General features: G+C 42.9%; 1 protein-coding gene across 6 annotated transcripts; it reads right to left on the reverse strand.

The window, feature by feature from the left end:
* Positions 1-106: 106 nt before the first annotated feature.
* Positions 107-25,430, reverse strand: ehbp1l1b (EH domain binding protein 1-like 1b). Of its 6 annotated transcripts, none has more exons than XM_041050883.1 (26): positions 24,813-25,430; positions 21,736-21,793; positions 21,551-21,646; positions 21,216-21,269; positions 20,884-21,062; positions 20,298-20,416; positions 20,055-20,141; positions 18,393-19,181; positions 17,350-17,415; positions 17,095-17,232; positions 16,595-16,846; positions 16,269-16,431; positions 11,348-11,866; positions 10,945-11,037; positions 5,481-5,727; positions 5,224-5,372; positions 5,032-5,080; positions 4,488-4,812; positions 3,842-3,903; positions 3,670-3,712; positions 3,511-3,563; positions 2,967-3,087; positions 2,054-2,153; positions 1,882-1,955; positions 1,497-1,611; positions 107-1,194 (listed from the first exon to the last, which is right to left on the reverse strand). In XM_041050883.1, the coding sequence occupies exons 1-26, from the start codon at positions 24,914-24,916 to the stop codon at positions 1,107-1,109; spliced, it is 4,143 nt and encodes a 1,380-aa protein (XP_040906817.1). In that variant the 5' UTR covers positions 24,917-25,430; the 3' UTR covers positions 107-1,106. The 6 variants fall into 6 exon arrangements, with proteins under 6 accessions (XP_040906817.1, XP_040906816.1, XP_040906818.1 ...); XM_041050882.1 differs by having other exon boundaries at positions 20,055-20,144; XM_041050884.1 differs by having other exon boundaries at positions 2,967-3,078; positions 20,055-20,144; positions 24,813-25,429.

The following is a 25,430-nucleotide window of genomic DNA, read 5'->3' on the forward strand; positions in this document are numbered from 1 at the left end:
CAAACACAAACACACACACACAGGTTGTAATCATTGTCTTTACACTTCAATGTGTTGTAGCTGGACATTGTGTAAAAGTGAGTAAGAGTTGAAGACAAACATAAGCAACCAAACAAAATTTATTTTTCTTCATCAACATCATTCATCAACATAAATATAGACAGCATCATCAGTTATACAGTGTGACAGGCATACAGTAGTGATGTGAAGTAGAGTACCACTTTACCAGCACACCTCAAAAAGCATGCACACAGTAGTCGAGCAACACAGAAATGAGGAAATTGATTTCTGTGAATAAAGAAGGCATCACACCATAAACACTATTTTTATAAGGCACTCAGAGCGTAACTTCAAATAAACACTGAATATGAAGAACACTTTCAAGCTCTAACGTCTAAAAATATATTATTGCAATAAGTGGAAATGCTTTCAGACTTTATCAAAACGTGAGGTTGGGATCATCCTGCAGATGAAAACATGTACCCTGTACAAACAATATTGTGGGCTTGAGTCCAGCTCATCACTTGTCACACGCATTTTTTTTTAAATCTCTGAAATGTCTTGGCACTTTATCAGATATTTTTCAGGGTGGCAATGTCTGAAACAGACATGTAACATAAATATCTCTGGAAACAGAATAGATTTTTTTTTTTTTGGATGTGTGCATATCATAAGCAACTGCAAACCATTTGCCAAAAAAAACTTATGGCAAGGATATGGCACATTACTACTTTAATTTTGACAAGCAACAAATACTGAATGATCTCACAGGAGAACTTACACACAAACACACAAAACACCATTTGTGCGGTAGATGTACAACATTCTCACACATCATTTAAATAAATAAAAATAAGTAAGACAATAAAAATAATGAAACTTTGACATGATCAAACAAACACTGTCAAAGAAGATACAGTTTACAGCCAAAATGTGGTAGTTTTTTCTAAAGGCACTTAAAAACATATAGGAAAACTGGGAAACCCAAAAGCCGTGAAAGATATTATATTTTAATCCTGCAACACAAATTATGAAATTATGATACAAAAATATAATCTTTCGCGACTTCAGGGGCTCAGTAGTAAAAGCTGTTTGTGCTTGTCCTCTCACTGTAGGACACATTTGTCTTTGTTGCTGTATTTTCTCCTCCTCATCTCCAGACCACGCTCCAGTCGCTCATCCTCCTCCAGTGCCCTACACATACAAATACATATGACAACATTATGTATATGGCATTAATTCACACATAAGGAATAAAAATAAGACATGTCATTGAACTAAACTGCATATATTTATCTTTTTGCAGGTTACTGACCACAGGCATTAACCTGAAGTTAATGTTAATTTGGTTTATTTAGTTAATTTGAAACATGGCAATCAAATACAAAAATACACAGCATATAAATGTGATTTTTAACATTGTTGCTTTTAAATTTAGGAATTTGCAATCTCCCTCCTGTGGCTTTGTTTAGTCTTTTACACCCACACACGCTCACCCTCTCTCCTTGGCGTCGATGTCTCTGATGATCTCATCCCGTTGGTTGACTAAAGACACCAGCTCTTGGAGGAGCAGCTGCTCCCTCTGCTGCTGAGTGGTTGACTTCTGCCAGTCTGCAGCACAAACAGTAGCACTTTACACACTGGCTCATATAATCATGTACAGTAAAGAAAGGACAGTTACTGTAATTACTATGTACTTTCCAAATTAAGATTTGTACACTACATTGTGTAAAATAGTTTCCATTAGTCCTACCTTGTCCAGCAATGACATTAAAATGCAATTATGGTAATTATATACAGTAATATTTTTGCACTGCGACTTTGCTGCTTTTACTTAAGTAAATTATTTGAATTCTTCTTCCACCACTGTTGGTAACTAACCTTCTATAGCCATCATGACCCGTAGCTCTCTGGTCAAAAGCTCAAATCTTCTCTCCAGATCCTGTTCCTCTTGCCTATGGATTCAGTCAATAATCAGGCAAATAAAAAGAAAGTGTGTGGTATATATGTATATATGTATTTTTGTACATAGTTTGTGTGTGGGCGGTCTTACAGTAGTTCCAGGTGGTCCTGTCTGCGTATCAGAGCGTTCTTCTTGTTCACCAGAGTGAACCACTCCTGGATCAGTCTCTCCTCTTCATCACGGTCACTTCCTGTATAAGCAGAAAAAGAAAAGACAGCTTGTATAGAACTGAATCAGTTGTTGGGAAAAAAAACCTATATCACTACCAAGTCTTAAAAATACAGGCGTCCTCAGACACCTTAATTAATGCCTAGGATCCCTGAAAACCTCAAACTCAATCAATTACTTTCCACACCACATGCAAATCTGTGCAATCTACATACATAGACTGTTTAATAAGTTTAATTCCTCCTCTGCATATTTGAAAAAGCCTCAAATTGTCTATAAAATCGTTGGGGCTGAAGACTACAAATTTGAAAATGAAAAAGTCTCTAACCGAACTGTTGGCAGTACAGTTGCATGTTCTAGGGATACAAAGCTAAATTGATGGAGTATGCTTTTAAAGTCTAGTAAACATAAATCAATCATACGGCAACACGTAAATTCTCAAAACAGTATTACTATAATATCTGACATCTACTAATGCACTGATTTTGGGAAAACTGCAGGTAACAGACAGTTCAGGTAGTTTTGAGCTTTGCAAGTGTTGGGGCGTGTATGGGTTTGTAAAACTGAACCTGTGCAGGAAAAATGTCCTCACATCATTCCTCTTAATTTTTTCTTGTAAGGTACATAGGATGTTTAATTGTGGGGTGTTGTTACAGACATGGGGTGGCCACAGCAAGGAGAGTCTGGGTTTGAATCCACCTGATATAGGCGTACTTTGGTCTGGAACTGTGTGCATGTATGACATGGGTCCACCCCCACTGTCAGTGAGTATTTGGCACACTGCACCACTGCACAACACAACAGTCTCCAAAGTGTGTGTGTGTGTGACACTCACCTGTTTCCATGAGGCATCGCAGCCGTCGCTCCACCACAGCGGCTCTGCTGTCCATGTGCTTCTGCTCCATTTCTAACGCTGCCAGCTCACTCAGGACATACTGACTGGTGTCCTGCAGACACTGACCACAAGCCCACAGACAACACACACACACACACACATGCAAACGCACACACACAATCACACATGAACATACACAATGGCAGACAGCCACAAAGAGAAAAAAAACGGGGAAGGAGATCAAAGGAAAGAGGGAGTAGGAAAAATTAGACAGAGAGGGGAAACAAAAAACACACAGAAGAAGAAGGTCAAAAGATTAGAGAGAGTCAAAAAGGATGAAATTATAATCTGTGTTTGCAGAACATTCAAAATTCTGGAAATGCAACTTTGTACAACGTTAGGGAAAAAAATGATTCGGTCCTCCTTGCAGCCATCAGTCATGTTAATGATGGTCATTTGATTTGATGGTCATTGTGAGATAAAGATAAAGAAAAGTAGCAAATAAGAAGAAGAGATAAAGTAAAATGAGGAACACATATCTGACCATTGTTTCTGCTTCTTGCTTGGGAGGCTCTGTCTCAGCTGCAGTCTGCAACTCTACAAAAACAAGGTTAAATAACAGTATAAGAAAAAACAGAAGAGTGAGGAGGGAAGGTAGTTTGATGTATTGTAAGCTTATTTAACGTTAGGTTGACAGACCCACCTGTTTTATGAGTGTTTTCTGTTGCAGCTTGGTTATCTTCATCCTGAAGATCACAAAGCCAAGACTTCAATAAAAAAAAGGACAGCTTTTCCTCTTCTTAAGAATAGAATTGGATTCTGCTTTAGAAGGCAGTATTACAGTTTAAACAATCAGGTACAGTAAAACCCCTCACCTGAGATTTGACTGTCTTGTTAACCGACCTCGGGGGTGGGACTGGGGTTACTGACTCCTCAACTAAAAATCAGAAAAACACATGAGAACAATAATCAGAAGTTGAATTTTACCTCTTCAGTCTCTTTATTCCCCTGAAATTTCCACAGTCACATTTAAAGCCTCTGGAAACATGGTTCAGGGCTTTTTAGGTGCTTTGAAATAAGAGCAATACACTTCATGACTCTCATACTGGGAGAGATTCCATGTTTATTACTGCACCACTCAATTGAAAGGAAACCTCTAGATGGGCATCACTTTGTACGCTTCTACTAAATTCAGCATGACATTTTTGTTATCTTTGGAAACCCTGGGAAAAACCTACTAGAATCTTAATTGCTGTGGTGGTGCTGTGAACTTGATTTAAGGATTTGTTTATCCTTCTTTCTTGTCTCCTGAGCTCCAACCCCGCTACTTTACATTCCTAAGTTCCCTGGAGACACTGAAATGTTTCCCCTTTCCTCTTTTCTTTTCTGCTGCCCTGACTTGGGACTTGGGATATTGCAGTTTTTTATGATGAACCCACTAAACCGTCCAAAGGGCTGAAGTGGCCAAAATTAGCCTTGAAGATGATGGTGATAAATGGATAAATGATGATGAGTTAATACCTTTAACCACTCGCTTGGTCCTCGGTGGCGGGATGACCAATGTGCTGCTTCCTCCTTCCTCTAAACTCACTCCTTCGTTCAGTCTGGCCATGCAGAAGGCGGCAGCATCGACATTGGTGGGAGCAGGACCGGAGAGGGCGAGGCCGTAGCTGGACTGGCTGCTGTTGTGCTCAATCTGCAGCACACTCAGCTCCTGGTTGGTGAAGTGTGAGCGGATCTGGCTGAGGTAGGTCATGACTATGAGCCTGTCAGGGACGGACAGGAGAACCATGTCGGACGGCTCCAACAGACGAGAGATGCCCAGTGCCTCAAAACCGTCAAATGCCTGATGTTGTCAGAAAAGAAGGACATCATCAGTAAAGATAAAAGGTTACAACAACAAAATCACCAACACTCCTCAAAAAGCAGATTTTTTGCCCTCTGTTTTGTCTCTCAGGATATGTGTGTGTTAAACAGTAAACATTTGCCACAACTGACATAAAACTCCAAACAGCTGTTGAGTAATGCTCACTATAAATTTGATTTATCCAAGCTTTATTCTTACCTTTTTGTTGTTGAGCTTGATGTCATGAGGGTCTAACTGGTCAAAATCACTAATGGGACAAAAGCAGGGTAGAATATAATGAAAACATACAACAGATTTACAACATTTAAACTAATGCTTTGAATAATGTTAAAAAAGGAATGCACCCAAAATATATAAACTCAGCTATAAAACAAATTGGAAATGACGTACATTTTGTCTGGATGGAAGTGATGTAGGATGGCACAGAAAGCCAGGCCGTTTCTCCAGGACGTGCTGAAGTTCGTGACCTTTACCCCCTGGTATCCACTGGTGATGCCCTGACACCACTGGAGAAGCGACTGGCTGGAGTTCACCAAGCCCTGGTGAAAAGAACAATGAAGAGAAATAAGTTCAGTTTTGGTTGTGTGCGTGTGTCTGTGTTTGTTTGTGTATGATTTAAAAAGCATGTCAGAGTTCAGAATCTTTACCTCAGCTGTGTCATCCTTCCCATCAGCCTCCTCCCTGACTGTTGGAAGTGGATCAGGGGTATTAATGTCAGTGGTTTCTTCCTCTAGCAACGTAGGAAGCCTTGATGTGTTCATCTCACAGTGATGGGTTGGAGTGATGTGTATGTCTGTGTGTCTGTCACCAGTGTGTCTACTGGACGTGTCTCCAAGCTGCGATGGCGCTTTCTTCTCTCCACCATCAGGGAGGTCACCTGGTGGGTGTTTGAGCCTAAGAGGAGACAAGGCATAAAAAACTGACGTGTTAAACAGAAAAACAGACTTTTCTTAGTGGAAGAAAGGAGATCATCCAAGCAGCCTCGTATCAGCGTTGTCATCGATGATTTGTAGATTCGAGCAAGAGACATGCAAGCCTGCCAACATAACAAGAGGGTGAGAGAGCAGATATCAGCCCCGATTTGATGTTAGGATTGAAGCATGACTAATTCAGTGCAGGTTTATACTGTTTGGAAATGTTTGCTCAAAAGTTGAATGAGTCGTGTCTCATGTCCTCATTTTGGCAAAATTAGTAAAAGTGATTGAGGTGAAGCTGGGGGACTCATGAAAAAAAAACAGAATGGCCAGAACGATGCAGAAAAAGCCAAAATACCCCAACTCTGAGACCCTTTTTGGATCTTTTTAGCTTTAAAACCTCTGGATCCAACGCCTCCCATAATTCAATTCAATGGCCTGTCTTTATCTAACACTCCATGATAGTTGGCCATGTCTTTCAAACTCCACACACACCAGGTTTGTAAAGCAAGCTGATGTTACTGTCTCAGACATGACAGCCGCATAACACATTGTGCATCTGTTTTTAAATGCTGAGTATTGTTCCACAAGATTTAAGAAATTGATCTCGAATTGGTGGAATTTCTCAAGCTACGGCTCTACGTATCACACACCAAACCACATTCAAGGCTCTGTGTCATTTTATAGAGCAGCACAGGTGGACACCTCATGCTGACTTACACATCCTCCTCTGCCCACGGCTCCTCTGTCTCAGTTAGTGATATTTCCTGCAGGGCGTCAAAGCAGGCAATAACTGAGTGCTGACTGGGTTCAGTGAGTTCAGCTGGGATTTCTGATTGGCTTCTGGACTCTGTGGCGTCACAGTCTATATCACCTGGGGCAGGGATAAGGCGCTTCAGACTGCGAGTGCTGGATACAGGTGACGTGTCACCTGTCATCACACGAATTTTAGCCAATAAGAACCTCTCCTCCTCTTGGAGCTGCTGTTCTTTGGTGAGATTGTTGTGATCAGGGGTGTGCATCTGTGTGTGAAGGTTGTCCATTAGTGTACTGTCACTCTTTGTGGGGTGCATGTGCTTATCTAAACTGGGGCTCTTGGACTGGTTCATGTCTTTATCATCCCTCATTTCAAGACTCTTGCATGAATCTGTGGCTAATTCTGTGGCCACTTCATGTACCTCATTAACGTGTATTTCAGTGTGCATCTTGGTGTGTTTTAAGTCAGAGTGTATGCTATTAGTGTTTTCACTTGGAGGAAGGGGCCAAGGCACCACCGACGATTGAACAAGTTCTCCCTCCTCATTTGCTGCCAGCTCCAGGCTGTGACCAGTTTTTGTCTCATCATCTTTCTGTCCTTTCATCGGTTGTTTTTGTGCCTCACTGTGTTGGGGCGCAGGTTTGGCACTAGTTATTGGACTGATTCTCTCCTCTTGCTTAGACAGCAAAGCAGGGTTAGGATGAGAACAGCCAGACTGACTGGTTAGGGAGTCAACTGGTTCTGGTTTACTTGGCTGACTGGCAGCAGAGCTCTGGTAAAGGGTTTGTTCATTGAAGGGGAGTGAGGAGGGCTTCTGGGTTACAGCAGGGGATGTCTGGCCTGGGCTGAAGACAGAAAAAGTAGATTTCAGAGCTCCAGCACCTCTAACAAAGCAACTTTTGACCAGCAACAGAACCACAATGTCCTTGTTATGCTCCACTCCCCTCTGGCAAAATACCACCATTCATCTCATGCAGCCAGAGCTCCATCCTGTTAAGTTCACAATGGTTGGAAGAAATTCAAACACAAAAGTTGTTTAGAAAAGGCGCGGTGCCATTCTTCAATCCAATTTGGGAAGAATTGAGGGTAGACCATGGTGCTGGTGCGTCTTAAAGAAGGAAACCTTATAACAAAAACTAGAAGTGCTTTTTCCAATCCAAGCTCCAAAGTCTAATCTCATGACTGTCTCAAACTTTCCAAACATCTTGACATGCTCATTGTTTGGGCAAGATTTTCCACAGATGTCTGATGAGATAGAGGTCTGGCTATGTGAGATTACACCAAACTATAAATGTTAGAGGCATAGAAAAGATGTGACTCAACCAAAGGGACTCAACCAGTTTCAAGCATGCTCCAGCCTCCACTGAACTGCAAACCAATGACCAAAACAATTCATGCCACCTGACATGCTACTAAGCTGCAATGAGTACTGAAGTACAAATTACTACAACAGCAACACAGGACATATTCAGTGTGAGGGGCTTAACATTGGTTGTTTCCCTACACAGGTTCCCTTAGTGCTCATCATAGTGCAAACTACTGTCACAGTTTTAAGTAATGCCTTCTTTTGCTGTGATTTCTAAGCAGATTTATGGATGTGTATTTGCAATGCACACTGGAGGTAATGATATCCTATGTGTTCTAAGTCTGCATGTTCAGATTCGACTGAGTTATGACTAAGAAGATGGGGAGAGACATTTGAAGCAAATTACAGCAATCAGGCTCTAAGGGTTTTGAAGTACCCCGTTCCCTTTGTAAGGTGTGACACACACCTTGCATGGAAAACCTCTGCTATGAATTCATCACCAAGGCAAAATTGCAAAGGGGAAATTCCAGTTTCATTCACAAACAACATGGTAATGATGTTGTTTGGGGGAGACATACATGACTCACATGCCAACACACAACTCTTTCTTCAGAAAGAGCTGCAGGAAAAGGCCAAACCCTCAGTAATGAGGGATACTAATGTTTAGTAAATATCAGTTCCTGCAGATATAAAGAGTTAGAAGTCTTGGTTACTGGAGGAAACACACACAAAAAAGCCACAATCACAGTCCTCTAATCCACATGAGGCAACAAGCAGATCTCTCTCATTTAGCCAACCCCTTCCTGGTTACTCACCTCTCTCTCTCCCTGCTGCTATGTACCCCTCTCACCCCCCTTACTCACCCTGCTTCCCCTTCCATGTACAGCTCAGCCAGCCAGATGGAGCCAAGATCCTCATGTCCTCTCTCATATTCCACCTCCTCATCCTCCTCCTCTCTCAACCACAGTGGGATGGCACCAGATTTAAGGTTGAGTTTGCCTCTTTTAAGTGACCTCAGACCAGAATTATCCAAGGGTTTCTTAACAGCAGCATCAGAGTCCTTAGGTTTGTCTGATCTGGAGTCATGTTTATTTGTTGGCCTGGCTGCAGGGTCAGAATCAATTGGTCTGGTCAAAACCACTTTGATTTCAACATTAGGGTCGATTGTATTCACTGATCTGGGATCAGATTTGCTCCCTGACTCCTCTTCATTGCCCTGTAGCCTCTGATCATATGCAATATCATCCAATTCTGCCTCTCTCAGCGGCGGCCACTCAGTCGATTTCTGGCTGCTTTGCACTGATGTAGAGTCAAAAATAATCTCTTGTCTCTGTTGTGGCTTCTCTTTTTTACTTTCATCATACCTTTCCATCACCCTGTCCTCCTCTCTCTTTTTGTTTTTCTCCATTTCCATTTCCATCTTAATTTTTGCCCTTTTTTCTTCTTCTTCTTTCTTTTTTTCTTCTTCGGCCCTCTTCAGCTCCCTTTCTTTCACTGCTTTTTCCCTCTCCTCCCTTTGCTTGTTCTCCAGCTCTTCCCTCTCTTTTTCCAACCTCTTTCTCTCTTCTTCCTTTTCCCTCTCTGCCCTTTCTCTTTCCTTCCTCTCCATCACTTCTTTCTCCTTTGCCAACCTCTCTCTTTCCTCCTTTTCCCTCTCCAGCCTCTCTTTCTCTTTCCTCTCTGCCTCTTCTCTCTCCATCCTGTCTCTCTCCTCCCTCTTCATGTTTTCTATCCTTTCTTTCTCCCTTCTCTCCCTCTCCAGCTCCCTCTCTTTCTCCTGCTCACTGGCCGCCAGTCGCAGACTTGCCACCAGACTTAGCCCACGTGTCTCCACTAAACATAAGCTTTCTGGGTTCTGAGCTAATTCAGTGCTGGAACCCTGCTCTTCACTGATGGTCTGATTTGCTGCTGCATCAGAGAAGGCTGTGGGTGGTGAAATGTCCACACCAACGGCAATCAGTGGATCAACATCTGGCTCAGAGGGATACAGCATCTCTGCATCTACTTCATGAAAGCCCAGCTGCTCCTCATTACTCAAAAGGAGGCAGGATCGTTCTGCGGAGGGATGTGGATGACTTGCATCAGTGGATCCAGTTGTGTGCAGGATGGAGGCCACTGTCTCATAGCTAAAGGGACAAACATGAGGGACAGAAAAACTCTGAGACAGAGCTCACCCTGAAATGACCTGCGTAATGACCACAGCAGGCTCTGAACACTCTGACAGAAAGCCAGACATCATGCTTGATTAAGTAGTTCCCTCTCAGACTTTGTTTTGGTGTTTGTCCAAAGTGCTGTGTGAAAGTGCACAGCAGAAACATTTATTATTTGTTATACTAAGAATCACTCTACACTATTTTTTTCTACCCAGTGCACTAAAGCCAACTGGTATCTAGACCACCTCTGGCCTCATAAAGAACAGGTTAAAAACTCCCTGGTGCCATGCATGTCAGGGTTCCCAGATCAGCTCAAAGAAAGATATACAGCAAAGTGATAAATACAACACAAATTCTCTGTAACACAGTGAAATTAACACCACGTTCTCTGCTACAGATCACTGAGCAGATTACAACCAAAAAAAACAAAACAATTGCGTATCAACCCCTGATACCAATAGAATGAAGCACTAGTAAATGAAGGATGGATAGTTGTATACAGTGCAGTTAATAAACACCAAACTGTTTTAACGCTGCACTGAAGGTGTCCATCAGTCTTGAACACACATGTAGAAACACTGTATGCAAAATGGGAAATGTAGAAAGCGGCTCATTATAGAATAACTACCATGCAAATAAAGTAATAGCTCAAAATGTATCAAATAGAATAAAATATCTCTCTGAATAGGTTGACAATGTAATACCCAACATTGTGTGGCCAATTTTACTACATGAAGTATGTTAACTTTTAACTTTTAGATTTTTTAAAAACATCTGATGTAATTTTAAGTTTTTAAGTTACTGCATCGGTTTTGAGGGATATTTTATGTATTTGCAGATGATCCAAATATTTACTATATACTTGTAGCTACTGGCAGCATATACCTATTGTATCTAGGCGTGGTCTACAAAAAACCTTTTAGCATCCTGCGTCACACCTTGACAAATACTTTGACCACACAGGCAGGCAGAGAAACTCACCCTCTATACAACACCCCAACTACTGCTGACATGAAGCCAGCAGGCTCCTCCTTCTGCTGCTCTGCAACACACACATCTGCCTCTGTGTGGGCACTACCACACACAGAAACACACACACACACACACGCAAATTTTACTCTTGTGAAAAGCTCTCACCAAATCACTTCCATTTGAATATTCAGTGAATCAGCATAGACAAAGGTTGAGATGGAGACAACGGCATCATATGGGGTTAAGTGCAGCAGCTGAGTAAGCACTGGTTAGGCTGCAGCAGCACAGAGGAACGTTAATCAGTACGTGCGCAGGTGTGCATGAGCGTGTGTTTATGTGCGCTGATATGTAAATGAAGAAAAGACACGCCACGCCATGCTGCAAAGACTGCTAGGAACCATCACTGACTCACCCCCCTTTTACACCCTCCTCCTCCTGCTCCTTTTCATCCTTCTCTTCAGCGTTCTCACTACTTTCCATCCGTTTTTCTGCTCCTGTCTCCGTTGTGGTCTCCTCCACAGCTGCCCACAGCTGCTTTTCTGCCTCGCACGCTGGCTCCTTATTGTTGACGAAACTCTCCTCACCACCAGCCATGCTGTCGGCTGGTTTCTCCTCATCTGCTCCCTCATGTCGCGGTTTTCCTGATGGCTGGAGAACTGGTCCCGGCTGTAGTCCTGGTTCTGGTTCTGGTTTTGAGGGCAGCAGCGGCTCCAGTGCCAAAGCCGTGCGCTCGCATGGTGGCTTGGGGGAAACCTCGAGTGAGGTTGCTGGTTCCACGCCGGGTCCCTTTGGCTCTCTGGGCTCCTCTTTAACTGATGGTGCACTGGGTTGAGCAGGAGGTGGCACTATGTGATGTGTTTCTGAGTCTTTGGCTGTGATTGGTTCCTGCCTGATAGGGATGTCCACATCAGCAGCATCTTCTCTGTGTGAACTAGGAGAGAGAAAAAACAAATGAGAGATTCAGCTATTACAAATTCACGTTTACTACTTTCTACTATAATAAGAAGCCAGGCTATCAGCAAAGCCATCACAGACAGGGGAGTCAGGGAGAAGAAGCAGAGAGAGCAGACAGACAGACATCCCCTCATCCATTCTTACCCTCTGCACAAAGGTTTTGTACCCTCCTCTGCAGAGATTTTTTCAGATGTATCTTTCCCACTTCTCCCTTCTAGCACTTTCCACAGAGGAATCTCTGCGTCACACAGCCTCTTTGGAGGTGGCACCGGGGTCAAGACCTCTAATGTGAATGGTTTATCCTTAGCAGGGGGCTGAACAATGGAGCCTGAACGGATGCCAGGTGGAGTACATGTGGCAGATATTTTCTTTTCAGGGACAAAAACATTTGACAATGAATCTTCCTTTATGAGAGAGGGTTGCCCCAGACTGGAGTGAGGCGAGAGAGAGAGGAAAATGTGAGGAAAAGGAAGAAGAGACAGGTGGAAGAACATGAAAAAGAGTTCAGTAGCAATAAGAAAGCCACAATGAAACAACAGAAAAAACAAATAATAGGGGTGGGTGATACCACAAAATATGATACCAAATAATAACAGGGCTGGGATCACACATATCAATACAAGTATCAATACTTCTTATAATTAGAAGCAGCTCAGAAGTGTGTCATGATTTATGAAGGTGAATGTATCATTAACAGACTACTTCTGATTACACCTGATCACCACTGAAAAACAAGCCATTAGGCCTTTCTTTAGACTACTCTCTGTTTATCACATGTATGTTCAAATGCAAGACAGCTTTTAATGATAAATAACAAATGTTTATTGTGTGAATTCTGTGATTGATATGCCCACCCCTACCACACAGATATAATCAATATTGTCTTACATGAGCAGAGAATAAGAAAATAATCACCTCAGAAGAACAGAGAAATAAAACACAAGGATCAATGATTCAACACAACTTCATGCCTCTTTAGTGCGGAAAAAGAGAGAAACAAAACAGACAAAGTTCAAATCAGAAGACAAAATTTGCCAAGTGATTTGCCAAGATTTTAAGAATAACACTGACTGATTGACTGACTTTATTTGCTGATTAAGAAGCAGATGATAGACGTGCCTGGTATAAAAACAATCAACACCGACCGTGAAGTCCTTACTTTTAATTTCAGTGCTGTAACTCACCGGTCTTTGTTGGAGTTTATGGACGCAGAGTTTGGTTTGTTAACTGACTGAAGGGTCGACTGTCTTGATTGTGACTGGCTGAGAATTGTGTTCGGAGGAGGGAGGTGAGGAGCAGTAAGTGAGAGACTGGGAGGAGGAGTGTGTGTGGAGCTGGGTGGAGGGATGTTGCTGTTCAGCTGAGAAACAGGCAAAGAAGAAGATGAAACCAGAGTTCTCATCTTCTGCTTGTCCTCATCTGATCTGTTGGCCTCCAGACTGATGACTGGAACTACTCTGACCTCCTTCCTCTTCTTCTCTTCCTCCTCCCTGAGCCTCCTTACCTCCTCCTCCTTCTTCTTTCTTCTTTCCATCTCTTCTTTCTCATGCAGAAGTTTTCTTTTCTGTTCCTCCTCTTTCTTTTTCCTGTCTTCTTCCTCCTTCATTCTCCTCTCGGCTTTCTCTCTCTCCTCTTCTCTCCTCTTCATTTCATCTTCCTCCCTCTTCCTCTTCTTCTCTGCCTCCTCCTTTTGCATCCTTTCCTTTTCTCTCTGCTCCTTTAAGAGTCTCTCTTTTCTCCTCTCCTCCTCTTCACGTCTTTTCTCCTCATCTCTTTTTCGCCTTTCTTCCTCTTCTTTTTTCGTCCTCTCCATCCTTTCTTTCTCCGCCCTCTCCTTCTCTTTGAGTAGTCTTTCCTTTTCTTCCACTTCCCTCTTTCGTCTCTCCTCTGCTTCTTTGACTTTCTTCTTCTCCTCCTCCTCCTCCCTCCCCTTCTTCTCTTCTTCTGCCACCTTTTTCTTTCTCTCCTCCTCCTGTAGATGTTTTTTCTCCATCTCCTCCCTCTTTCTTCTCTCTGCCTCCTCTTTCATTTTTTGTTGCTCCCTCTCTTTTTCCTCCTTCAAGCATTTCTCCTCCATCTTCCTCCTCTCTTCCTCCTCCAGGAGCCTCTTTTTCTCTTCTTCCCTCCTCCTTTTTTGCTCCTCAAGCACTCTCTTCTCCTCCATCTTTTTCTCCTCCTCCTCCTTCATCTTCCTCATGAATCTCTCTCTCTCAAGTTTCCTCTCCTCCTCTCTCTGAAGTCTTTCCTTTTCCTCCGCCACCTCCAAGAGTCTCTTCTCCTGCTCTCTTTTCTTCCTCTCCTCTTCCTCCCGCTTCCTCTTCTTCTCTTCCTCCCTCAGCTTATCCTGTTTATCTCTCTTCTCCTTCAGGAGTCTCTCCTCTTCACGTTTCCTCCTTTCATTCTCCTTCTTGATCTCCTCCTCTTCTTGCAAGAGCCTCCTCTTCTCCTCCTCTAACAGTCTCTTCTTCTCTTCCTCATGTTTTATCCTCTCCTCCTGCTTCTGCTTCAGGAGCGCTGCTTTTTGCTCTTCCTCCTTCCTCCTCCTTTCCTCCTCTTGTTTTCTTAAGGTTTCTTTTTCGCTCTGCTTCTCCTGCTCTGCCTTCATCATCTCCTCCTTCTGATTGGCTGCTCCCTCTAACTGCTCTGTCAGTGATGGCTTTTTTCCATTGGTCTTTTCATTGGTTTTCTGCTCAAGACTGCAGAACAGATAAACAGTATTCCTTAATCCCAAGTCCCTGTGTGTGTTTAACCATTATCAGCACCACCAGTTCATATTCTGTAACCTTATTTTATTTTTAAAAATTTTCTGGATCTGAATGTGAATATTAATACTCACCCAGGAGGACACCTTTTGATAGTATCCCGCTTAGAGTCATCCTCTTCCAGAAACAAGCCCCCTGATTCTTGTCTCTGGTTAAATGACTCAAAGATGATGCTGTCAAAGTCCGGCTCGGGCTCGGGCTTTGCCAGTGGTGGCTTTTCGGTCTTAGAGGCGGTACTAACATGCATTTCACTGCCTGGCTTATTCAAATCAAATTCCCTCTGAATGTTTGGCTGTTTAGGAGTGATAAAAGCTGCCACAACATTGGCGGAGGACTGCTGGGGTGTGGAGCTCTCACAGCAGGAGAAGGGCCATGGGGGGGGCGGGGCTATGATCAGCTCTGAGCGGGATTGGGCGGGACTGGGGACAGAAATATTGGTGGTCAGGATTGAGGGACAAGTGGGTGAGAGTTCACAAGGCTGAGCGTGCAGGAGGTGATGAGGGGGGAGACAGGCAGGCCACCGGCCAAACTACAGACCTGATACATTTTTTGATTGCCGTGCACTGGCAGGTAAGTCCAACACGAGCCAGGGTACAAAACACTCTGCAACTATTAGCACGTGTTAGCATCAAGGAAGCACAAATAACCAGGCACAAATCAGCCGTGAGTCACTGAGCAACTGTGGATCAAAAGGTCTCACAAAACATTGATAAACTGTGACTCAACCACACAGGTCAGCAAGCTGATGCAGATTTGCCTCAGTGCTAAAGTGCTTTGGGGTCATTTAGGGCATAATGAGTGAGATTAAGTGCTGATCAGTACTAATATTGTGAATTGTTGTGAATTCTCTGTTATGCAAAATACAAAATGAAATAAAAGGAAAAAATGACTAGTTTTCCTCTCACTTAAAGGAATGGTGAAGTGTAGTAAAGTATCGTACGATGATGTGGTAAAATAATAACTATAGAGAGCGACATAAACAAAAAAGGCAGGAAAAACGAACGACCCCAACATTCCTTTGTATTCCGTTTCATTCCACAAACGAGATATGACAGCATAATTAGTGAGTTTAAGAGCTAACGACAGGCAGATTTTGTTACCTTCAACAGAACCAGGCTAGCTGTTTTCCCCTGTTTCCAGTCTTTATGCTAAGCTATGCTAACTGGCTGCTGATGGTAGCTTTATATAATGTACAGATGTGATAGTGGTATTAATCCTCTCATCTAAATCCCTTCAAATTTTGAACTATTCCTTTAAGCAATCGTGCTTAAAGGAATAGCAGATAGTGCATCTCAACCTACACAGAAGCATGTTCTCTATGAGTCGGTTCTTTTTAAGACAACTTGAGAAGAACAACAAGAAGAATTCGAGCCTTGTAGCTTTGTAAAAACTTGTTTTCTTCTCTGGCCCATATTCCAATTTAAACAAGTCATTTGATTAAGAAGTCATCTATGCTGTCTCTCCTAAGCTCTGCAAGTGCTGCCACCAGTCTTCAGCTCTGTGGTCTGTTGACACATTTTCTGCTCACACAGCAGTTCGAGGCCAAACATACCTTTAAGGAGCCAAAGCAAGCAATCTAAATTTACACACTCATGTGATATAATCCCATGACCTCACCTGATCCGTCCTGGCTCAGCTTTGTTTTCTGTCATTGCAGCCTTTGACTCCTGGGCTGGCCTGATTGGCTGGTTGGATGTTCTGACATTTGCCACTTCTTCAGCTCGGCTCGGAGGGCTTGGAGCTGTTTCCTTGTCTGCTTGAGTGAGTGGGAATGTTGAGGCTGTAAGGAGAAAGAGTAAGGTCAGATAAGAAATCACACATCAGGAGTCATAGTTGCAAGAGTGGAGGGAAAGTGTGGTTACTCTGTACAAGAGAACAGCATGAGGCAGTTGTCTTTGATATCAGTCAAGAGGGAAAAAGACACTGAAAGCTGGCTGGTGTACCTGACTGGCAGGAGCTGATCTGAGCAGGAGGAGCAGAAGGAGAGACAGCGAGCTGAGGGTGAGGAGAGGAGAATAAAACAGAGGTGGAAAGAGAAGAGGAGCGAGGGGGGGAGGAACGTGGAAGGGAGACAGGGAGGGTTGGAGCCGCAGGGTCACAGAGAGCCTCAAGATCGGGACTGCTCAGCAGAGGGACAGGGGTGATGTCGCCTCCGATCAGAGCTGAGTCGGACCTCAGCCACGTCCCCGGAGCACCTGAGGAAATGAGTGCGGTGAAAGTAAAAAGGAGGCTAGAAAGGCTGGATAGATTTATGGAAAACGAGAGCTTACAAAGAAGAGTTTTAAGAGATGAGGAGTGAAAGGTTGGAAAATGAAAGCAGTACAGAAAAATGTAAAAGTCCAGAGGTGAGAGGGGGTTTAAGAGCATATGTTAAGATGATACATATGGAAACAAGAAGAGAAAGGGAAATAGCATTGAAAGTAAAGTGCACTGGGTTGGTTACCTGACTCTGAACTAGAGGGGTGAGATCTTGGGACAGGAGATGTTGAAGCCAGAATAGGGGCATCAGCGGAAAAAGGTGAGGGAGAAGAAGGGCGGGCGATGGACTTGACAATCTGAGGTTTGAAAATGTGGGAACGAACTAGTAGAGAGGACAGACACAAGAAAGAGAAATGGACAAGAGAAGAAAAGCAGATTTTAAAAAGATTTGACAAGAACAGCTGCAGCAGAATAGGTGACAGTCAAAGCAGAGACAGACCAGAGACGGAAGAAGGATCATCTACAGTTTGAACCTCTGGGGGGCGCTGTTGATATGACACAGGAACTGAGGAGAGGAGAGCAGAGGAGGTGTGGAGAGAGGGGTAATGAACAGAAGAGGAATAATGAAAAAGCAGTATGTAGTCAGTGAAAGGCAAAACGTGAAAAGGGAACAGAGAAGCTAATTTCACATCATGCGGTGCTGTAATTTTATTTTAAAGTGATCTTTATCTGTCAGGAACAAACACGTGTTTGCACTAGTCTCTAAACAGGGACAAGGAACTGAAAGCACCTCAGGTTGGCTCAATCTGACACAGTATAGAAGTCCAATAACTAGTGTGGTCAAAGTAATCAAAATGCCATTCTTACAATATCATTAAAATGACTGGATTCAATATATCATATAACTCCATAAAGTTTGTTTTGGAATTCAGTTTGTTTTGGTCTGTAAATGGAGGAAAGAGTTATTGTAAGAGCCAGTTAAGCACATCTTTTACTAAACATACTCAGCATAGAGTTGGTGATGGACCGGTCTAACTTTTGGTTACGATTCAGCTCCCTGATGGTGTGATCTAAATCTTCAAACAAACCCCTCATTTAATGTTTGCCCTGTCTTCTGGACTTGTGAGTACACTGGCTAAACTAACAGGAAAGCTGGATTTAATAAAACCAAGTAAAAAGTGCGACAATCCGAGAGGACAGTGCCCTTTGATCTTGGGAAGTAGTAAAACAGCTGTTACAGTGAGTCTTCTTCCTGGCAGCAGACTGCAACAGACAGGTCAAACCACTGGCAAAGCAGTCAACAAGGTTCAACACACTGGTGTCAAATTCTGATATCATGACAACCTGGTCATGCATAGACTTTCCTCAGAACACACCATACTCTACACAGGTAGTCTAGAACCTACTGTATTAGATTTTGTAAAGTACCATGGGCATGAAGCTAAATCATGTGGAAACGAGGTCAAACCAGACCATCACACATAAGGAAACTGTTAGTGGAAAGCATGCAGCATGCCTGACTGCCACCGAGCCTGCTGATACCTTTTGCTGAGCCTGACTGGAAGATTTTGGGCAGAGAAGGAGGCTGAGAGAGGGTCCGGGGGAGTGGAGGGTGAGTGGATGAAGACTCAGGGGATAAGGTGGGATTTGAGGGTGAGGAGGTTTTGGAGGGAAGAAGCTGGGAGGCAGCAGAGATGGGCTTATGGGTCAGAGTGGTGAGAGAGGACTTTTCGGGCGCTGTGGACGATGATGTTATGATAGTCTCACCTGATGACGATGCAGTGGAGGGAAGTTTGGGGGTTAAAGAAGTAATTCCAGTTACAGGTGCACTGGGAGGCTTGAGGGACAGGTTAGAAGGTGTATTTAAATGTGCAGGACCTTCACTGTAATTGGATGAGGAAGGATTTAAGGGAACAGAGGGCACTGCTGAAGAAAGCTCCACTGAGGCAGTGGACACAGATTCAGGGCATTTGGGAGATGGAGGATGGGGGGAAGAGGTAGCAGCAGTTATGGGGGTCTCAGGTGATGAAGGAGCTGCAGGAGACACATCAGCTACGCTCTGGACTGAGGGAGTAGCTGCTGGGACCTGGGAGCTTGGAGGCTGCAAGTCAGATAAAGCAGAAAGCTCAGGTGGAACAGGATTGGTTGATTTTTTATGCTTGGACCTGGGTGAGGGCTGAGGGGAGGGGCCAGGTGAAGGTTGGATCTCTGATTGGACAGGAGCAGAGGAGAAGGGGTGTCGGGAGCGACGGGGCGAGGGGCGAGGTGCGATAGGTAGGGGAGGGCGAGAGAGGATGGCAGGATTGGGAGGACCGCCATCACGCCCACTTGCTGATGAATAGATGGATGGATGGATGAATGGATGGATGGATGGATCAGAGACAGTAGATTTTTGCAGAAAGAGAAACAGTGGAAAACAGAGAGGAAAAGGTCATAACTTGAAAAATGAAGATGAAGTGATGCTGTAAACTGGATTACTGTTGGCATCCCATGTCAGATAACAGTGCTACTGTCATGAGGATCCTTTGTTAATCACATGACTCGTTTGTTTGAGTGATACAACAAACAAAATGTAGCACTATGATGAACTGTGATGGAATTATAGCCCATTTATCATCATCTGCTTTACATTTGTCCTTATCATGTTACTCGCAAGGGAACTTGCAACTGATGAGCACCTCAAACTGCAACATAAGAGCTCAACCATCACAACATGCATGTCTTATCTCAGTATGATTGGGTTGGGACATTGCAATGATAAAAAAAAAAAACTAGATATGCAAGTCAAAGCAGCTTTGGTTCACAAGACAACACTGCATCCTCAGTCTGATTTTTTTTTTAAATTTCAGATTGGTGTCTGTAATTTGACTTGCAGTCTGCAATGTATTTCATCTGGAAATAGGTGCACATCAGTGGTGCTTTTCGTGCCTCCAAACAGTCTGTATTTAAATACGAGGTGGCATTAGCCTATCATTACATGACTACCAATAGCATTTACCGTCTAGATGAGGAATATGTGGTATGCAAAGAATGTCCAGATATGTGGGAGGGACTGCAGAACAAATGACATGACTGTGTGAAATACTGTAATATAAATTGAGCCTCCTAATAACAGACAGAGAGACAGGGAGCTCCTGTTCACACCTTCTTTTCCCTGGGAGGAGAAACAAATGAGAGAAGGGAGTAAGAGAAAGAGGGAGCTACCTGAGGCTGGAAAAGAGGGTCCAGTGGAGTTTCGCTTGTCAGGTGGAGGGGGAGCGGGGCGATTTGGGCGAGTTAGAGTGTGTGGAACTACTGCAGCAGCAAGAAAAGAGTAAAGAGACAGGAATAAGAGAGGGAAAACGAAAGTAGAAGAAAGGAGGAAGTAAAGTCAGAGTTGCTACAGGTGGAAATAATTCACAGAGAAGATCAGAGAGAAGAAGCAGTGTTGGCGTTAAGTGTGCCTACCTGGAGCAGTGACAGACTTTTTGTCCTCCTCTTCATCGCTCTCATTGAAGTCGTCCAGGTTGCCAATGTCTGAGGGTTTGACGCTCATCAGGCTGGCCAGGCTCTGCATGTCTTCATCACTGAGGAGCAAGGACACACAGATGACAACTCCACAAATATGAAAAACTCCTTATTACAGCTAATATAGTCAGTATATCAAATGTGTTTGAAGTATTTAGAGCAAAGATAGTTTCAAACCTTTTAAATATTTAAGTTCTGCTTCATTCGTAAGCCTACAAACCAGACTTACTACCAGCTACAGCAATACACAAATGCAGAAGAATCACTTGAGTATTTGTATTTTATATCCAGTTTCAAGTATGTGTTGTTGAAGCTCTGAGATAAACAGACAACATGACATTGGTGTCACATAATCTTTAGGGTATAAACATGTGCAGGAACCATCAATTACCACACGGACATATAATAAAAAACATGCTGTCATATCTTAAAATTCACTTATCACAATAACAAAAACTATCATGACCACACTGCACTGTCGTAGCAGGTAGTTGCAGAAGGAAAGGTAACTAAAACTACTACTCACGTGGCTTTTCCCTCACGAACAAAGACGCACGACAGCGAGAGCTTGAGCGTGGCCTCCACCACTTTGACAGACAGTGGCTTCAGCTTCAGCGTCAGGTCTGTCTGGGTCGGCATGGGACTGGCAAACCGCTTCAGGTTGATGTCAGCTGATGCCAGCACCTTACGATGCCCCTTGTTCTCCTGAACATGACCAAGAAAATCAACCATGGTGTGTAGGCTAGAGTACTTTGAGTCACATCAATTAAAAAAAATCTGATCTGTCGCATTTACATATGGAACTTTATTATTTTATTGCTTTTATTGGTGATTCTTAAAACAGGATGCTTTACTTACACCCTCAATGACAAAGGTCCACTCTTTGTCCTCAAACTCATCAGCGCTGGCCTCCTGAAGATATGAGAACAAAAATACAATTTCTTTTGTGGAACATTTTCTCTAAGCATTTCACTGTAATTAATCATGTACATGTAGCACACATATGTAAGTAGTAGTATAGTGCAATCATGTAAATTCATCCTCTAAACAACATTATCTATGCCACTAAAAATTGTAATGTGACACTACCTGTTTGAATAAACAGTTATATTTAGTTTTTTTTTTTTTTTTTTCTTTAATTTGCCACCTGTCTGTGTGTGCACACTGTTAATGGTGTGTTTTGGATTTGGTACCTTGAAGAGTGTAACAGAGATGTCGATGTTCTCTGGGACAGGCCACACCACCATGCCCCTGTAGGGGTTCTTGATTCCAGGCTGCCAACTGTGGAGCTGCACAGTAAACAACACATTAAGAAGACTGTGTGTATGTGGGTGTGTGCATCTGTGTGTGCGTGTTTGTGCTACTTTAGTGGTTTCACCTTGGAACACATGCGTCTGTTCCTCCTGGTCCACACCACCCTCAGCTTGTCCGGTTGCCTACAGAAACACACAAACACAGATCAAAACACAGAAGTTACACCTTTCCCCATGCTGTAAGATGGCGGTTGTAGTTATTACACAATCTTTTCACCCCCACCCAAAAAAAAGACCAAAATAACATTGGTAATTCTTGAAATTTATCAAATAATGTCTCCAAACAAAGTGGACATTATATAAATGAGACAAGACAAGCGCTAACAGAAGGTCTTATGACTGCTGCTGCTGGATATTAATGCCTTGGAGTCAAAAACAAGGAAAAAATGTGTGTGTGTTTAAATATCTGGCTGCACAGATGTTCATTTGTCTCTCTGTGTGTATAACGTATGTGTGTGTGCAGACAGTTGTTTCTCTGAAAACAGACCACCCAATTCATGTGGTGTATAATATGTGTGTTAAGCATGGTGTGTGCCCGTCTATTTGTATATATGTGTGTTGATAACACATATAAATGTGCATCTGTTGTATTTCCTCAGGCCACAGGATGTGAAACAGGAAGCTACAGAGTCATGTGACCTGAGTCAATCTGAATGTGAGGCGTGGCTCTTGACAGGAAGAGGGAACCCCCTTTACTTGCAAACACACACATTTACACACAGACCATAAATAATATACAAGCACATGATAGCACAGATCTCTTCAAACCTCACTCTTAACTCCTCATACAGTTGGTTATGGTTATTTTTATGACCATTTCCACACCTACAGGCCTTCTTTAGAATATTAATAGCAACAGCTTATAGATGTTGAATATTGCCTCCAGTTTCAGCGTATCAGTGTTGAAGCACAGCAAAAGACAGCTGCGTGTGTACATGTGTTTATGTGGTATGTGTGTTTGGGGGTCAGGAGTGGCATCAGAAATAGTCTGACAGCAACAGAGAGGGAGAGAGGAAAGGAACAGTTAAAATGGGAGACATCAAAGACTTGCTGACCACAAAGTACAATCTGAACCATAAAGACACAAAAACATCTAGTGAGCACAGTGACAATGGACATTGGTGGAGGGTTGTGACTGGTTTTGCACAGGCAAACATTAGTGGTATAATACAGTTTAGTAACATGTAATCATGAGACAATAGTTGTGACAATAGTTTTCCCACAAATGACTAGATGACTGATAAACATTACCCTCCTCCATGCTGAAATGTTCAAGTTACACTGACACACATTTACAGGAAGTTAAATGAATAAGCCTGTCCATGCTTTTGTCACATGAAACACTCTGTTACATAAAAATAACCCCGTTACCAAGTCTTTAACCATATTTGTGCCACTTGACTGTCTCTGTCAGTGTCACTTTATCATTTTTGACTGGTGTCATGTACAAACTGCCGGGCCTTCTTATCTATGGCCTCGTCTGTACGTTTGTTTCTGTTATCCAAAAAACCTTGTGATGGAGAGAGAATATCTTTCAAGAGGCCTTGTCTCCTAAAGTCTAAAATGCATCTCAGCAGTTTGAGTGTCTCTAAGAAAGCCAGTGGTCTAAAATCACAGCACGAAATTAAAATAACCCCCAAAACACTTGTACACAACCATGTGACTTGTGAGACATTTTCAACCACCCTGCCCGTGGATGAAACGTTCATTTCCTTCCTCTGACGTTTGATAAGATCTTTAAGTTTCGGTAACCTCTGGCACTGATTGCAGAGATTAATCACATTAAAAAATATGAGCTGATTTCATTTAAAAAAAACAACAACATGTGCCTGAAGTAATGTGACTGAAACTTTGGATTAATATCCAGATTTCCTCACTTCCTCCTGCCCTCTCACCTCCCTCTCTCTGTGGTTCCTGACTTTTGCCTGCCTGCTTGAACAACACACTTGGTAAAGGCTTATAAACTGCGATTTCGTCATACTGTTAAGTGGGAGTTGTCGCTCTGTCTAAATTACTGTTTCCCTTCCCTTCTCTGTGTCCAGACAACACAAGCTTCTCCGCTGCTAATCAAACTCTGAAACTTTATTGATCAATAAAGAACAAAAAAATCAAAACTGATCAGTGTCTCTTATCGTGCTGCTGTCAAACTTCTTACACAATTATCCCACCCGTTAAAGTAATCTGGACAGATAAGAAGATGCAAGGAGAGCCAAACTGACATGTGGGTAAAAGTTTAAAGATACTAGAGAAACTTTTCCATGATGCATCAATAGAGAATATTGAAATGTTTGCAAGATTTTAAAGATTTTAAACATTCCTGATGTTGATTTGGCAAGAAAGACAGCACACATAAGATTAAAAAAAAAAACATGTCAATGAAGGAACACTTGTTCTGATATTTCAAACCTGAATGTCAGAATAATGGTACATGCTGCATCACCTGGCCATCTCCCAATTGTTTTGTGTAACAGGAAATTGCACAAGTGGGGAAGAGCCCTACAGAGCTTGAACTATGAAGGGTTTTGACTGCCTCTCTGAAATGAAATAACAGCAAAACACGTGGGTCTGTTGTTGTGCTTAATGACAGATTATTAAATATTGTGGCTGAATGTAAAACTGTAAATCTTGTTCAAAGTGTGACAGCGTGTGGCACTTGGTCCGATTGCCTGTACTTGTGTATATTTTCAAATTAAATGGGAAATGACTACCAAGCTAAGACACTGACAAGACTACAGAGAGCTTTATGCTTTACAGAGGTAATGTCCCTGCACCACTGTGATCAAGAAATCCCCTTTCGCTATTGATTCTGGCTGATGTGGCTGGAGTCCGTCCAGAATAAAGATCCTAATGATGGAGCATTTGCTGACACACACAAATCATCGACCATGGGCGGCGTCGGGAATCGAACCCACAATCTCTTAGGATCAGTTTAGCACATGTACATACATGAGGGACGCCCTCATCCTTCTCGGTGTAGCGGAAAGACCGACAACATGAGAATCAACATGCCCTTAACAGAATCATAGCTAATAACACACTAAACAGCCCCCATGGGTCTTATTTACATTTCAAACAGTAAAAAATCTTCAGATGAGACAGAGAAGGGGAAACTGAAAGCTCATGATCATGTCTCCAAACTCACCATTTCTTGGTGCACTCCAAGACGAGTTCCTGGTAAGAAGCAACGAACTGAAACTTTGAAGCCTTTTTACCAACTCGCTGCAGTCTTTTCCATACAGAAGTCATTACTTCCTCTGGTTAAATAAAACGTAACAAACAGAAATAAGAAGGAAACCACACACTCCTGCGCGCAACAACAACAATCCAACTTTGTCCGCTGCTTCTGCTCCTTAAAAGGTCTTGTTTCTGTTCTTCTGCTGCTGCTGCTGCTGCTACTGATGATGATGAACCTCACACAAGCTGAGACTTGCGCTCATTTGCAGTAAGTTGAATCACACACAGAAATAAAAAAAAACACGAGAGAGATGTCGCCATGTACCGAAAAGAAAGAGCTATATACACAGATCTGACAATTAGGCCATCAGAGAAGAGGAACCGATTCCGCCCTGCTCGCTGTCATTGACACGGGCTGTAAACGCCCGAAAATGAGGCTGAAGTTCCGACCGAACAACCGCAGGAGCTCTCACTGACTCAACTTCTCTCCCTCTCTGGCAGCAATCCACATGGAGACAGCGCAGCTTGGTCAAGCCTGGGAGTTGTTGTAATATAGGTCTGCTGCCTCTAGAATGAGTTCACCCTC

This window comes from Toxotes jaculatrix, chromosome 12 (genome assembly GCF_017976425.1).
Source record: "Toxotes jaculatrix isolate fToxJac2 chromosome 12, fToxJac2.pri, whole genome shotgun sequence".
In the NCBI taxonomy this organism is placed as follows: domain Eukaryota; kingdom Metazoa; phylum Chordata; class Actinopteri; family Toxotidae; genus Toxotes; species Toxotes jaculatrix.

What these genes read in the sequence shown, in the direction of transcription:
- ehbp1l1b (XM_041050882.1), bottom strand. Translation starts at nt 24,916, where the DNA reads ATGACTTCTGTATGGAAAAGACTGCAGCGAGTTGGTAAAAAGGCTTCA. An exon ending in AAAGTCTGTCACTGCTCCAG is followed by an intron (nt 20,145 to 20,297) that starts GTAGGCACACTT and finishes TTGCTGCTGCAG; the next exon opens with TAGTTCCACACACTCTAACT. An exon ending in TGATCCTTCTTCCGTCTCTG is followed by an intron (nt 17,233 to 17,349) that starts GTCTGTCTCTGC and finishes CCTCTCTACTAG; the next exon opens with TTCGTTCCCACATTTTCAAA.